The 16549-nt window shown below is 41.3% G+C and overlaps 1 protein-coding gene across 1 annotated transcript in view; it reads left to right on the top strand.

The window, feature by feature from the left end:
• The window catches only part of BZW2 (basic leucine zipper and W2 domains 2), a 37387-nt gene extending 23542 nt beyond the window's left edge, over positions 1–13845 (top strand). The window contains 5 exon segments of the mRNA XM_009879569.1: positions 3–9; positions 434–638; positions 4941–5079; positions 11546–11668; positions 13390–13845. Coding sequence (XP_009877871.1) covers positions 3–9; positions 434–638; positions 4941–5079; positions 11546–11668; positions 13390–13418 — 503 coding nt within the window. The 3' untranslated portion in view covers positions 13419–13845.
• Positions 13846–16549: the final 2704 nt, after the last annotated feature.

The following is a 16549-nucleotide window of genomic DNA, read 5'->3' as shown; positions in this document are numbered from 1 at the left end:
AGGTAAAGAGTAGTTTTGTTATTTATGTTTTTACAACTTCTGTTTATATAATAATAGTCAAAGACTTTAATCAATAGTAAGTACAGAGGAACAGATGTGAGCACCTCATAGATTTTTCTCTGCTTTTCTTTATTTTAATTTATTCATCAGTTCACTCTGTGCTTAAGATTAAAGCAATGAAACATCCTCTGGATTTGCAAGTACAGCTGACTATGGGGTTTGGGCTTTTTTGTTCAGTTACGCTTGATGACAATGTATTTCATTTAACTGCATTAAGTGTTAGGTTGGAGGGGAGGGACAAAACTTGTAGTCAAGTAATAGTAATGTTGCTAAATAAAAACATGCTAAATGCTTCCTTTTTGTTATTGTTGTTTCTCATTACTTCTATACCGTTATGTTACTTGTAAATGATTGCAAGTATTTGGTAAGTCAGCATCGTTTCTGGTTGATTGGAAATGTTCCTTAAGACAGCAGTTTATTTCCTGCTCCAGGTAGTGCTTTATGTAAAGGAGGAAATGAAAAGAAATGAGCTGCCAGAGCCAGCGGTGATCGGTCTCCTGTGGACCTGTGTCATGAATGCTGTGGAATGGAACAAGAAAGAAGAGCTGGTTGCAGAGCAAGCCCTCAAACATCTAAAGGTGTGTGCATGGGTGAAGAGGGGAAGGGCTGCTGTGAATTAACAGAACACATTCTACAGCTGTCACATTTTTACCCATTTAAATCCAGGACATTTAGAGTTTTGAGGGCTGACAGTGACCACAGCGAGCATTGTGTATAGTCCTTTCTTCTTCAGTCAAATGAATGCAAAACTGAGGTGGTTCACACTACTGAACGCCCTGAGGCGTACAGTGCAGAGAACCGGGGCAAACGGAGGTGGTCGCAGCCCGAGCACCTCTGCGGTGTGCTTTCTCAGTGCGCCGGATCCTGAGGGGCTCCTTGCCTTGGGGACAATGCTGAGCAAATGCTGAGACTCAGCTCTGCTCAGATCTGACTAGTAAACCTGCAGGAGCGGCCTTTGCAATGTCTTTACCAGAAGCAAAGAAGTTTTGGGAGCGTGGTGAGGTGGCGCCTGTGCTGGCTTTGCACAGAGCTGGCTAGATCCAGGCAGGACTGCTGAGCTCAGAATCTGTGAAATGGTTGTTGCCGATGTTGGCTGTGGGAGCTGGATACTCAGTGATTTGTCAACTAATTAGCCAGGAGCTGGCTTGAGAGCGTGTGCGCTGTATAGTGTGGTTAATCTCTGCTTCAGATGTGTCCTTGTGGATGAGAGAACTGAAACCATAGAAATCCGGGCTGTAGTTCGCTAAGTGATGACAGATTGCAGTTACCACAGTTGTGTGTTGGTACAAAAACTCCTGTGACCTTGGAGTGGAAAAAAACCCCAAACAAACCTAAAAACAGTGCAGAGGCATTGGAGTCAGTGATATGGTTGGTATTCCCCACTAAGTCTGAAGGAACTGTGCGGTGCAAGACACTTGAACGGAGAACAGAGGCAGAGAGGCTTTTCATCAGAATTAGTCCTTTTAAGCTGGTAAACCATGAGCAAGAGAATACTCCCTTATAGCCACGGCTGCAAAGATTTGCCCTTGGACAGAAGCAATCTGTACTTCATTCTTTATAGTAAAATGGATCTTAAGCTTGATCTGAATTCCTTCCTTCATGTTGGACGCTTCTTCATACTTGAAGTTCCCACATTGGCTTAGCTCCTACTACTGCTGTCCTTTCATCTGAATATGGTTTCCCAATCAGCCATCCTAGCAATGTCACTTGGGATCTTGTGTAGTCTTTGATGGTAAGATTGAATGCCTTGAAGTCTTCTCAAGTGACCCAAATAGCAGTAGAAAGATGAGATAGTTTCCAGAAGGAGGAGAGACATTGTTTTTCTTGTTCTTTTGATGTAAAAATTGATTGTATCTTTCTGAGCTGTAACAAGAGGATCTATTGAGATTAATTGTCTAGTACTGCAGGGCAAATTAACAAACACTTTTTGGAATATTTGAACATTGGGAAAAGAGAAACATAGCTGGCTTTGGATAAATGTTGTTTACTGGATGCTTACTCCTGTGTATCTCACTGATCCAAGCCATAAGCTATGTATGTAACCCCACTAAATTAGGTAAGGCATTTTGTTTATATAAGATAAGCATCTTTGTAGCTACATCCACTGTTTAAAAACAGAGGGCAAATTTGTATGAGATATTTATTATTTGCACTTACAGGTAAGATTTTAACAGAAGCAGTAGAAATAGAAATTTAGATTTTGCTAGCTGCTTCTTTACATTTCAGTGTTCAAAAATGAATAGCGTTTGTTTCGCATCCTTCCTCTATGGATAGGTAGACAGATCTTGGATTTCTCTCATTGGGCTCTCAGCTGATCCAATGTGTTGACCAACTCCAGAAATCAGATTAGCGCTGTTAGTGTGACACAGAGTCTAGTTCCTGTCCCCTCCCGTGTGTCGATGTGCCCTGAAACAATCGTGGAGTTGTTTCGCCCTGGTGGCATGAGTCAGGGTGCATGTAAATACATACTTGAGGTGGGACATGCCAGGTGGTGGAATTTATTCTTGTATGGCTGTACCTGGCAGATAACTTTCACAAAGCACAGTTCCCAAAGCTTTGACATCTGGTTACCAGTCTTTTGGATTTAGTAGATTTCATTTAGTAAGGTGTATATGAGGGACCCCTGAAAAGACGTATCAAGGCACAGAATATTGACCTAGTTTAGAGTTCCTGAACAAGCTTTACTGGACGAGTGGCTTCCTAATGGAGGTGGTGAGCAGCGGTTATCCAGTAAATGCCACATGTGCCATCTGCATGGCAGGACTGGCAGGAGCTGATCTCAGTAGGAGACAGAGACCAAGCTGTTAAACCCTGAATCTTACAGGATAAGCTCTTCATTGTCCCAGTAACCTCACTGTGACACTGGGTCTTGGCCCCTAGGCCACCTCCAGTGCAAAGAAGAGACATTTCCCCGTGGGTGGGGAGAATCCTTCAGACAAGTCGCACTGCAGGCGAGGCTGTGGTGTGAGCTTTTCATGATGCTGCAGCTGCTGACCTGCTGCTACCTAACCTGAGGCAAAGGGAAAATCATGCCACTGAGCTCAGCCGGCAGCGAGAGGAAGCTTATTTTATGGTTCCTTAGTCAGTTAGACACTTGTGAAACTTTTAATTGTCTTCATCAGTTGAGGAGTGAGAGAGGAATGCGAAGGGAGTCAGTCAGATGTGTCAAAATGAAAGTACCGTACTTCTAAACTGAAAAGTTGTGTTGGTTTTTTTTTTTTTTCAATATGAATTACTTAGACAGCAGCACTTCACAGACCTGTGGATGGGAGTGGGTTCTGCTGACGCTGCCAAATAAATGAACTGCAGTGTCTATTGCTCTGCCTCCCTGCAACTTGCCTAGATCCCAGCTGGATGCTTCAAGGGCCAAAAGGGGAAAAAGAGGCAGTTTCGTTACCCAAAGCCTGCAGGAGTTTTGCAGTGCTTTTACCAAAACAGTAACGTTGTTTCTAAAGATGTGGCCATACCTGCAGGAAGTGGGAAAAACAACCTTTGGTGTTAGCTACACGGAGTAATTTCTCGTAGTTACTTTGTAAGGAAGTTTCTTCCAAAAGTAATAATACTGTCTGCCTGCTTAGCTGTTCTTGTTACAGTTGCTGTGTGATTTCTTGCCCTCTGTTTTTAAATTAATTGGTGATTGTTATTTTGCAAAAGACATTCTGGACCAACTTTTCATATCTTAGTCAATTTTCCATGTGTTTTAGTAGTTTTTTCCATGGATCATGTTGAGTGAAACCCTCAGGATTTAGCCCCTTGTAAAGAAGTCCTGAAGCGTATGTACTCCTGAACGTGTCCATCAGTGCTGAGATGTGATGATGGGTGATCTGTTACCTGACCGCATCCATCAGCAGCCCTGGTTGCACCGACCGGAACTCTGTGATGTCAGGCCATTGCAAACCCAGCTGAAAAAATGCCAAACTGACAGTGTTACTGAAAATGATGAAGAAAGGTTGAACAGAGCAGTGTGAGAACAATTTTAGTAGTAACCTTATGTGGCTGGGGTCGCTGAAGGGTAATTTGTCTTCCTTCAGCTCTGAAAAATGCTATTAATATTGCCTTGAATTCAAGATTGCAGTCTGAGCTGGACTCACTACAAGCTAAGAGGAAAGGAAATTGGAGTGATATGGACATAAACACTGTAGTTTTTCAGGAAACAGTGAACAGGATATGGTCCTTTGATGTAATTTTTTATTTTAAGATCTGAAATTAGAGGGAGATAAAAATCATAACAAAGAACTTTTTACTTTGTCTTTTATTGTATTAATAAACTCTAGGAAAAGACAATGAAATCTACTGCTGCTGTCTTGTCAGAATAAAGTTAGCAGTTAATGCTGTGCTTTGAAAACATTGCTGTTTACCAAAGCAAAGGTCATGATACTCTGATGGTGATAATGAGAAAATAATAATGACACTTGATCACAGTTAACCTGAAAAAAATTTAATTTAATTCAGTTTCCTGACACTTCTGAAACCTCGGCGAAACTACAGAATTGTATTTTCATGTGCTTCATCTTTGTATGTCTTATGTTATGAACATCAATAAAGTATCACTCCTGAATCAGCAGCGTGCTACCTTGTGAAATGTATGAACAGCAGTACTCCAAGATGGAGACTTTATAAATTGATTTTACAAAATTCAATATCTGTAAGTGGTACTGAATCTTAGCTCACAGCATGCAGCATATCTTTAAAGAGCTGATGGATATTTATGTATATGCGTTGTATGTGTTTAAGTAAATGCAACTGTCAAGTACATCTAAGGTTTCAGTGAAACAGATTTTCAGGGATGAAATTCATGTGTGCATTAAATAATTTTATTTATTTATTTTTAGTTTCAGTATACTGACATGTATTTTGGTTATTTACCCTCTTCCTTGCAGCAATATGCCCCCCTGCTTGCTGTGTTCAGCACTCAAGGCCAGTCAGAGTTGATTCTTCTCCAGAAGGTGCAGGAGTACTGCTACGACAACATCCACTTCATGAAAGCCTTTCAGAAGATAGTGGTACTCTTTTATAAAGGTAAAAAAAAAGTCTATATCCACTGTTGTATGCATGGATTCTCTGTTGCATATGAGAAGGTTGTGTTGAACTCCGAAATACCTTATCCTTTGGTAATTGAAAGGAGCGTGTGGCAGCAAGAAAAACCAAAACAAGCCCTTCTCTCTCTGTTGCATTTATCCCATGGTCAAGAAGCGTGAGCAGGATCCAAGCACTGGCCACAGTCTGATCAAGTGCAGTGTAGTTCTTGTGTAAAACTGGTTCTGGGAAGAGATTTCTCTAAATTCCTGGCAGATTTAAAAAGTAGATTAGAGCTTGGTTTTAAGAAACCTTGAAAGTGTAAACCCTCTTGGCAGGAAGACTTTTCAGGGTTTTATTTTTGTTTGTTTGTTACTCCCTCCCTGCCAGAAGGAGCTTTCCTTTTTTTTCCCTTTTCCTGCCAATTTCTTGCAGGTGCCATAGTTTGAGGGGTTTAGTTTTTATTGTTCAGTTGACTTCTTCACAAGTTTATTCTGATCAGGTTGTCATAGAGACTAATGGTCTTGCACTGCGTGTGGTGGGTGGGTGCCAGTTTGTTCTGACATTCTTGCTATAAATAGTTGAAGGAGAAAAATCTGCAGGAGTAGAAATCCAATACTGATCTTTGTTCACCCCGTTGTGTCCAGGTACATGTTCAAGGCAAACAAGTTCAGACTGTTAAAATAATTTTGTGGCTTCAGAAGGCAGAAATAAGTGAATCATGTGGATTTATTTCCATCCTTGTGTCAATATAGCATGGCCTTAATGATGACATGAAAAAGCAATACACCTTGTCCCTCTGCCCTCAAATTCTCCAATTTGTAAACACTACTAATGACTGAGGACAAACTTGAAACTGCAACCTGCAGCGTTTAGCACTATATTTGGTTTTCTTTGGAAAAGAAAATTCACTTTGGACATGGTGAACTGCTGTGCACTCAGACCATAAGTGATGGTTAAACCAGAAATAGTTTTGTGTAGGATTCCCTTCAGAATTTTTGTAAATTCATTACTGCATTAGCCTGCAAGAGCAACCCTGTCATTCAAAGTATTTAAAAAAAAAAAATCACTAAATTTTACGTTAAACTTAACATGCTCCAAGAAGCCAGTTCTCATCTACTCACCTCACCCCACATGCTCTTGTTCTGACTCTGGAGATGTCCTTGGGCAGGCTTGTTAAGAAGGGTGATGAGACTTTAGCCTCAGCACTACAGATGCTACAATATTGTTTAGGATTCGCATGAATCTAGAAGAATGTGTGAAGGTACCGTGTGGCCTCTCAGTGGAAGTCATGAGTTCAGCGTGTCCAGCATGTGCAATACTCGCCGTGCCCCCGTATTCCTGCCTGGAATACCTCAGGCAGGCGTGCCGGAGCACCCGCCTCTCTGCCATCTGATGCAGTCATGCGGTGGCACAGCTGCCAGCCCTTCCTGGCCCCGTTTAGGCTGAAGCTGGATCTGCCCTGTTTGGCAGACTTACTGCTGCCTACGAGCAACTGCTCGCCTGAGTTTACAGCCACGAGCCGTAGGGCCCTTCTGAGCACTGGATGCAGCAAGGAAGTCATCACCTCCATCTATTTAAGGCAGCTTAACACAGTGAAACAGCGTCTGTTAGGTGAGGACATGCTACTGCGTTAACCCAGGAAGATTCTGGGAGCACTAGTCCTCCAATTCCTTTCTCCCACATGATGTTATCGAGCTTTACTGGCTCACGGCTTTGGCTTGTCCAGAGCTGTGCTGCCTCCCTCTGCTTTGTTTCAGTGCTGGTACATCTCAGCCTCTCCTTCTACCCAGATCATACCTGTCCACTAGAAACAAGCCATCAAGTCTTTTTAGAGACATACACTTCATTGTAGATAAGTTGCTGATGACACCGTATCTTCTGTTTCCTGATAGTCAAGGAGAACAGTCCCCAAAAGCTATTACTGGCTATGTTCGTGGTGAGGGAACAGCAAATGCCTGGGTTTCCCTTTCTGTTGTGCTTCAAGTATAACCTACACGGGATCTGGAGAGCTTTCAGGGCACCTAATGAACTCTTTCTAGTGACAAATAAAGGCATCTGAAGTATCTGTGGATGGGCAGACAGAAATGCAGCTATCTACCAGCATGAATGTGGACAGTTTATTGCTTATTACTCATTATGAGGGAGTGCTTCCTGGGCATGAAGACACAGGCATCAGTGATGATAGGCACCAAATGCCACTCATGCTTTGACAAATTTAGTTGTATGACTGCTCTCATCAGCATGTTTAATATCTTGCATTTAAATCCTTCCCGTATTTCCATCATAAAATAGCCCTTGGATCACTTTCCTGGGAATTACCAGAAAATACCTAAACACGTTAACAAGAACGGTTGGGCTCATTAGCACCTAGACCTTTTTGAAAGCCTGGGTTGTTGGTTGTTTGTTTTTTTTTTTTTTGGTTCTGTCTCTAAACAAGGAGGAATATCCACTTTTCACCCAATGAAAGCCCAAGCCCCATTTTCCCTTACATGGTAGCAGCTTCTCTCCAGCTTGTAGATATAATCTGCAAAAGCACTTCTGTAGTTTTGTACAGCTTGTTGACATTATTATTATTATATCTTTGTGTTCCTGATGCAGCACAGAGGGGAAAAAAAATGCTGTCCAGTTTGGTACTGATCCCTGGCTATGATGTTGTTTCTCTGGTTATCAGTTAAAGCCAGTGCAATTGTAAATCTGCCTACTGCATTTTGACCAATAGTCTAAAAGCGAGTTACAGAAGAATAATTACTGGATTCTCCTGAGTGACACCTAATAAGTTTGCTAGCCTCCTAGCTAGTTATGCTTGCTCTGTAAGATGTATGTTGGTTTTTAGTCCATTCCGTGTTACAGTGTGTCCCTTTACTGCAGGTAAAATAAGCATCGTTGTTATTGGATTACATGCTGTGTATCATATTCACTTGCAGAATCTCCTTTCTTTTAGTTTGTGTCCAGCCTGGAAATATCAAATGTGAAATCTTGACGCTATTGAAGTTAATAACTGTTCCTTTCATGAGGATCAGAATTTTACCCTTTGAACAGCAAAAACCCTTAGCAGGCACAAAGCCTCTGTGTACTTTTGCATTAGAATTCAAGATGTTTACGAAATACCAAAAGAAAAGAAAAAAATAAATCACAAGTACATGTGAAGTAGTGCTCTGGTTTGTGGCAGCATAATTAGGCCTCAGAGATACTCTTCTGCGGTACGGAGGTGTTGTAACCAAATGATGCAGAGTGTCTTCTCAAACGCTGCAGGAATCCTGTGCTTATAAGAACTGAATCTTCAAGTTCCACTTGATGTGCAGGTTTTGTTTTTTGATGGAGCACAATTATCTTTAAGTATCTTCATTATTCAACTACTTTCTTTAGGTACTGGATGAAAAATTTTCCCAGAAAAAAAATGTATATATACCATAACGCCCATAACTGTACTGCGAGTGACATTCCTTGCATTGAAAGAGCCCTTGCCTGAAGGCTCTGTCCTCCCAACTGAGTTAGCTGCAATAGAGTTGAATTTTGCAGATTGATTGACTGTGTTGGCAGCTGACAGGGTGTGCTTTTCCCTTTGCTGCCGGTGGCTACGCAGTTTGAGTTGAAAGCAGAGATTCATTTGAACTGGGTGATTTAGTACAAGGCTGAGACCTGCGCTTCAAGTAGCTTTCCAGTTAAGCCTGCAGTAAAGGCACTGGGCTCTTCAGAGTCTCTGCTCTGCAGCTTCTCCCTTTCATGAGGGACGTCCCTGGAGGCTCTGGCCGTGGGTGGTTTGAGCTGCAGTTGGCTGCACCTGCAGGAAAACCACCTCTCTGGGGCTGACATCACCTGGGACTGCAGTGAAAATGATGTGCACACACCCACAAACCAGTGTTCAGCTTCAGCAGTTGAAATAGATCTATAATCAACTTCAATGAGGAATAACTATATATATACAAAATGAATCATGCCCTTCCTCCTCCCGTCCTCCTCAGTGTTCCCATTGCTTCAAAGCAACCTAGAGGTACGATTAACTACAGCCTGTCCTGCATGATTGTTTAATTGAGCATCTCTGTGCTGACAGGAGAATATCATCTCGTATGAGCACTGGAGGCATGAATGTATTACAAATAATATTGCTCATAAATGAAAGGAGTGTTGCAGTTGCCCTTTTTGTAGTTGAATGCATTTTGTTCTTCTCTGTTAGTGTAGGAGGCTTATTGCTATGGAGTTGAAGCGGGCAAATTTTTCATCCACCTGACTTGAGAGTGTTTCAGTCTTCGAGGCACACAGTGAGATTGCGTGCTGCTGTTAGCAGATTTGGGGGTTTTGAGGAGGGAAGGAGAAGTTTCCCCCCTTCCTCTTTGGTAACAAACCCGTTGAGCTTGCAGTCTGCAAATCAAAAAAATAAACTTAAACCCTGTTACTCTTGAACTGAGATATGTGCCTACCTGGAGGCGCTTCCTTGTACAGTATCATAATATGGACTTTAATGCAGCAATGGACTTCTGCAGCTTCTTCTGTACAGCAACTTTGTGTTTTTAAATGTCCACAATGCCCAAAAGCTGGCTTGAGCCCCAGGAGGGGGACTGTTCTACTCTTTCTTTTCTCTTTTCTTTTTTTCTTTGAAATCTCTCATGATTTTTCTTTGCCTGTCCCGAAGGATCACAATAGGTGTCACGCCCTGCAGATGTATTTGCGTGAACTTCAGGCCTCTGTGGTGAATGTAAGCTTTTTACATGCAGGGATAAAACTGCAGTTTCATGAGAGTCCGTGTGAAATATTTTCATGTTTGCTAAATGGAAATCCTGATTTGTTAAATGCTGTGATGCCTGTGAGCTGCTGCTGAAGACTACTGGCAAGTATTTAGTGCAACATGTTTGAAATCTCTTTCTTAGCTCCAGTCTTTCTGTTACATTGGAGAAAAAGTTTATTGTGGTGGGTTGTGATTTTAGGAAGATATGGCTTTATGTGCCACTTGTAGGCTTCACTAAGTGCAGCTTTGAATGTACTGAAAAAAGCTGAGAGCCAGCGCAGTCCTGTTTTCCCTGAGTTTTCAGCTTACTGTCAGTTGCAGCAAACTGTAGAGGAGGTTTTATTTTGGAAAGTGACTGAGAGACAAGGTAACTTCCAGTCGCACACACTCATTACATTCCACATTTTCAGGGAGATTTCATAGCTGGTTACTGTTGGATGTCTTGAGAATAGTTTTGATTAAGTTCAAACATATCCCTGGTTGCTTCCATCTGTTTGTTATTCAACAGCATATGTGAAATGTGTCTACTCTGTCTCATTTGATGAGATGCTTTGGGGTTTTGGTGTCATTTGTTTGTTTGCTGCCTTCCCTTCCCTGCCACACCTGCTGCAACCTTTAGGCTGAAGCGGAAGGTGATGGTCAGGGTCGGCGCTTTGGCAAGCGAATGCCAAATGACGGGGACAGCACCAGGGAGCTCAAGGGAAGCGGTGAAGAACTCGACATAAATGTGTTGATTTTGCAGAGCAAGGGAGGGTAGTTTGTTCAAAGACAAAAAGAATGGAAAGTTTAACGAGATGTAGAAAGCCGTCTTTAGTCTTTTTATAGAACAAATACAGTTGGATTTTGTTGTTGTTGTTGTTGTTCTTGCCTCTTGCATTTCGTAACTGCCAAAATGCCATTGTGGATCCCAGATTTTGCCTCCGCAGCCATCAATTACTGATATATTTGGCTTGGCTGGATCGCAGGAGCTTTGTTCCTGGGGCTAGAGGTCTGTTGCTAGACCTAAATTTGCATCTGTTGGAAACAATGTGTCCTTGCATTTTATTAGGTTTTCTTTATTCTGAATCTCACTCAGCCTCACATTCCCTCACTAACAGCTATTTTGTTCTTGATGCTTGACAGAAAAACGTCAGCTGTGCTGTCCATCTGAGCTGGTCCCTTAGAATGGGTGGTCTGAATAGTGGCCTTAAAACTTATTAGCTAAAAACAATATAAAACCTTTGGGGGGGGAAAATGATTGCAAGAAAATCCCTCCTGGCTGTCTTTTAACTGTTCAATCAGGAGGTGGCTGTCACTTCAAATTTCTAGAACCATGCACAGTTTTGTGATCCAACAGCAAGAAAAAGCATGGTCTTTCTTATTATTGTAACTTCTGAGATGTGCAGACTGATTTATTTTATTTTATTTTGGGTTTTTTTTAATCCAACCATCTTACGTGGTGTATTTAAAGCAGATGAATAGAGATCTATCCTTTACAGAAGCACAGTATTTGGTACTTTATTTTAAGCCTAATACGTTGCACATTTTATTGCATCTGGAATCCCTTCTATGCATCAGATATTCTGTAGTTGTGGCCTAATATAGTTCATGCAAAGCTTGTTCCATTGCCATCATGTTAACTGTTTTTATGCTGCCTTTAAAAAAAAAAAAAAATCTTTCTTCCCTCATGTTCAAAATCTTCTAACTTCTAAAAAATACATTGATTTTTTTTTTTTTTTTAACAAACACTGATCTGTATTTCAGCTGATGTTCTGAGTGAAGAAGCTATCCTCAAGTGGTATAAAGAAGCACATGTTGCTAAAGGCAAAAGTGTTTTTCTTGACCAGATGAAGAAGTTCGTGGAGTGGCTGCAAAATGCTGAAGAAGGTACGGATTCATTTAAAGAAATACGGTAGTCTCTTGGCAAATCAAATTTATTTTTCCAGGTTTTAGTTGTACCAGGCATAGGAAGTATACACACTTAGAATAGAAAACAGCAGGCATGACTGCTCCGAATTGTTTCCAGTTGTGCCCGAGCCTAACAACACTTGCTGCTTTTTAATGTTTGTGGTGTCCTTGTGAAGTCCGTAAGTCATCAGGTACCACTTGTCTGTAGATAAATTCTTGAAGCTTCTGCAGGGAGGAGCGCTGCACTGATGACAGTGTGAAGTACCGTGGTGTTAGCATGCGCAACCGAACACTTTTCAGTATCAGTGCCTTTCCTGCTGTTATCATCTGTACTGGCGATGCGAACAGAGCGTGAGCCTGCCTGTGCCGCTGCAGTCGAAATTGCTTTTAGCTGAACAATCAGGCTAAGATATGTGGCCCGTATTTACTGCTTTAGAACAGTTACTGGGAGGGGAGGTAGTTTCTCTAGTCCCTAACTTTGTTTTTCTCATGTTCTGTATAGGAAAATACTTTGGTTTGAACTGAATAAATAAGTTATATTTTTTTGCACGGAAAAGGAATTCCACCTCAATTGGGAAGAGCAGTCCATGTGTAATAGATAGGGATATAATTATTCGTGTTCATTTGCGCCCATTTAGTGTAATTAAATGTATTTATTAAATGTAAACATAACTAATGTAACTCTAACCATTCTATGATAATTGGTTTTAGAAGCTTGGGGGGAATATGTCGTAACGCCAAGGAGCAGATTGCCTGCAGCAATTGGCATGTGCAGCTAACAGGATAAAAATGGCAGCTCCTTTCACACTTGAGACTTTGAACTAGCAGTCTTGGTCTAATTAAGCATTCTTTTCCCCTTTTAATCTGCTTGTATGCCTTTCCCTGGCTCTTTATTTTTATCCTTTCCTGCATGTCCCCTCTGCCAGATGTCTTTAATTACAAAGTCCAGTACAAATGGAGACAAAATGTTACCGTAGGAACATGTAGACTGTGTTTGCTCTGAGAAATCTGATCTAACGTGTAATATTTGTTGGCAGCAAGCCCTTTCCTGTCAGGTGAACACAGATAGAAATACAGCATGATGCAAAATAGCTTTAGGTGACAAAAACACCGTGTATGTTCCTTCTAAATTACTTCTATTTTTGTTACTCCTACTTTTCCTCCTGCTACTTCTAAATTACTTTTATCTTATGCTATAGAAATCACAAAAAATGTTGTTTGTACAGATTTCATACCTGCTGTAGGGTAACACCGCATATGCCTTTCTAGATAGGCTGAGTGATGATGATTGGTATTTGCAGAGCAAATAGTTTAAAGGGTGCTTCCTGGATGGTAGCAGTACAGCCTACTCGCAGAGATCAGAAGAGGCAGCAAATAGTGCTGATCCTTTCTCAAACTCAGCACAGCTGAGGCTGTGCAGATGGGGACCAGAATAATTCATAGCCATCTGGTTAAAATTCTAGTGAAGGCTCTGTACGCAAAGAGCTCCACCGTGGAGGGTAGCAGAGTAGATCTTCATCTTCTGAAGCTGTGAGTTTCTTTCTGGCTCGCTCTGTTTAATCTGCCAGCCTCTCCTAGGAAGTACTGGGTGTGATCAAAATTTTCATTTGAATTTTGGAAGGATATCTTGTTATTTTTCTTGAATTACTCACGCCGCTGTCCTTGTGCAACCTACATGAAGTGTTTTATTTCTCTTCCAGAGTCAGAGTCTGAAGGGGAGGAGAACTGAGACGGTTCGACAAAGCACAGTCTCAATCTAGGTTAATGCCAAATGCGCTTGGGAATGCCGTACTGTTCAAGCAGAGGCTTTACTTCAGTGTCATACAGAAAACTATAGGCTAGGCTTTCCTTTTGTTTAGAAGAATAAAGGTTTATAATGGAGCCCTGAGGCATTAGATGCTTTACTTGGGACTCTACCTCTGGCTCATTGTACACTAACTTAGGCAAAGACATTCAGCAAGGAGCCATATAGAAAAAGTGAAATGAAATACTTATGGACTCCTTTTTATTAACGGTCTTTTTCAGGTACTATGGTATATGAACACTCCAATTTCTGTTTATAGAACTTGTTTGGTCTGTGTTTGTAGCTCAATATTGGCTTGTGTATGTGATTTGACACCACCACATTTTTTTGAATAAATGGCTTTTATATCTTAGTTTCGTGGTATTAATGTGTATGTTTCCTAAATTTAGTTTGCCAAAGCTTTTATGATTCTTACGTAAATTTCACAAGAATGTCAAGAGACTGTTTTCATACTTCTTAATCACAAAATCAGCATCAGTAGTTAGTTTGGATCACTGTCTAATTTAATTCCCATATTTCCATATAACTTTGGACAGATTAACTAGATTCCATAGCAAATGTTGATTCATTAAATTTATTAATTCAAAGAAAACATACAGGAACAAATCTGCGGAGTCCCAATTTTGCATGTACAAAATTGATGCAAATGAGAAATAGAATAATACGCTGTTCTCAGTTCAGGCTATTACTGGTGATGGCTAAATTTTGCAAGAAAAAACATCTCATTTTAGAAGCTTTAGCTTCCAAACGTGCATGACGAGAAGTCATTACATGTGAAATCTGAAATTTATTTACATCGGTGTGATGTTACAATGAGATATTTGACTGAAATACATAAATGAATACATAAGCTGCTCAAGACCCGTCCTACTTTCTTTACTATTCCCCTTGTGCCTTGATGTGATGCCATTTACAATTCCAGTGCCTGGGACCTGGTTAGGATGTTGCATAAATAGAGCCAATGTGCAGGTTTGTACATGTATGCAAATCTCAAAACCCAAGCCCGGAGCTGGAGGTCCGATGTTGTGGGAATACTCAGTCAGCACTCAGGATCAGAGTTCCTGGAATCCTGCGTTGTGCCTGCTGGATGTGAACTCAACAGCAAAGCTCCAGCACAGCATCATCTCCTGACTTGCACTTTTTATCACACAGCAGTTGACCAGGTAACAGTTGCTGCCGTTGTATATCTCGCGGGTACAGTTACTTCAGAAGTAGTCCTCTCCTGCCCTACTCCCCCCTTTGCTGTCCATGCCTCTGACTCTGCTGGTGGCCCAGAACGTATAGGGCAGCGAGTCAGCTTGCCCATACATCACACCGCTCCAGTTCATCTTCCCTTTAAACACAGAGTTAAATCCACACGAGTGACTGGATTAGTAAGGTTTAGAAAAGACGGGCTTGCATTCTGACAGGGGAAAAGCATGAAAGAACATAATTAACTAACAAAGTGCTGTATTTTGTCATTAGAAACCAATAAGCTAATAGACAGTACAGATTTTTCTACGGAAAAGCACTTCATATACACTACAGATCATATAGTTGTAAATGTCTTGTCTCAATACGTATCTAGCTTTACTGGAAATGGCAAAGAGCAAGTGAAAATCAAGTGCTGTTGAATGCCAGCTTTCCATCTAGAACAGCGGTTATTTTTGTAACAGGTATTGATCTTTGGAAGGGGAAATATGTCATGTGGATGTTTCCAGTAACTCAGAGGAGGCAGAAAGATAGTCACATTAAAAAGCAGAATTGATGTATTAGCCACATGTTTTCCATTTCAGTCTTTGTTATTACAGAAAATAAATTTGTCCAGCACTACTGACCTGGGACCATCTCTTCACAGAAAACTGCAGCTGTGAAGTGGTGGTAGTGAGTTGTTATTGATATGGAGCCGCTATTGCTAAAAACATTGCAAATTCAAAATTGCAGTTTTCTAGGGTACTAATGAATATTCAGTTGGATGTACGTGATTTTTTATTACATGGGTTTTCTATATAATCTAAAACTCAGATGGATTTCAAAGGTGCCAATCTAGAATAACGTGCAGAGGACACCTGCAGTGAGACTGCCAGGGATGGCAAGACAAGGCTGGCTGGGCCATCTGCTGGAGAGAAAAAAATCATCATGGCGTGGAGGCACTTTGTGGCAAAAGGCAGCAAGTTTCGGATGCCCGCTGCCTCTGTGCCCTCAGAGTGCAGCAGATGTAAGCAAAGCTTGCTCTTGTGCTCTGTGGGGTCGACTTCATTAAGTTCAGGTGCCTACAGGGCAGACAGATTGCTGACACAGTCATCCCAGGCTCCCCTTATAGGTGCTGGGTTGGAGAGAAACAGGTACTTTTAGGACAGGGCCGCTGGCCAAGTTGAGACCTGTGATTCAGAGCAGGGTGACAAGTTGCATTCTGGACTGACCACACTTGTCCAATTTTCAGTCACGCAACTCCCAAAACCCAACATCTCCTGTGTTTGTATCGCAGCTAATGTTTAGCTCCTGGGAGCCCCTCTCAGTGTACCCTCACTCAGCAAAGGAACCTGTTGTTTTGCTGAGGCAGTAAGTGTTTCTGATTCCGGTTTTTGGGAATTTTCCCTGCTTAATCTTTGAGATCAGTTTGGATGGGGACTTTCATGCACCTGTGTATTTTCATCCAGCATTTTGAATATATGCCAGAAACTGAACTAGGTGGTGGTATGAATACAAATAGACCTGGTTTGCATCAGACTGAATTTTGGTACAAACGCTTAGGCTTTGCAATAAGCCTGTGATTTAGAAGCTGGGCAGAGCTTTCGATGTGACTCTTCAGGTGAAGTACCCTTCCCTGGAAGCCTTCAGAGAGTCTGCATTTCAGTTAAAAATGTCCCTGACCCAAAGCATTTCTTTCACACAACCCTTGAATTAGTGTTTCTCTGCTAGAGAAAAGAAAGTTACAGTCAATGCTAAATATATTCTTCAAATCTGGAGTCAGTTGTCTTATAAAAAGATACTTCACAGAAAATGTGATTCACATAATATACTGCATTTAATTTTGAAACATCAGTAGAATCTAAATGTCAGAACTGTACCTATCT

The sequence above is a fragment of the Charadrius vociferus genome, unplaced genomic scaffold (assembly GCF_000708025.1).
Source record: "Charadrius vociferus isolate BGI_N301 unplaced genomic scaffold, ASM70802v2 scaffold262, whole genome shotgun sequence".
NCBI lineage: Eukaryota > Metazoa > Chordata > Aves > Charadriiformes > Charadriidae > Charadrius > Charadrius vociferus.
Note: the sequence above shows the minus strand (reverse complement) of the source record. Positions and strands in the feature narration are given on the sequence as shown.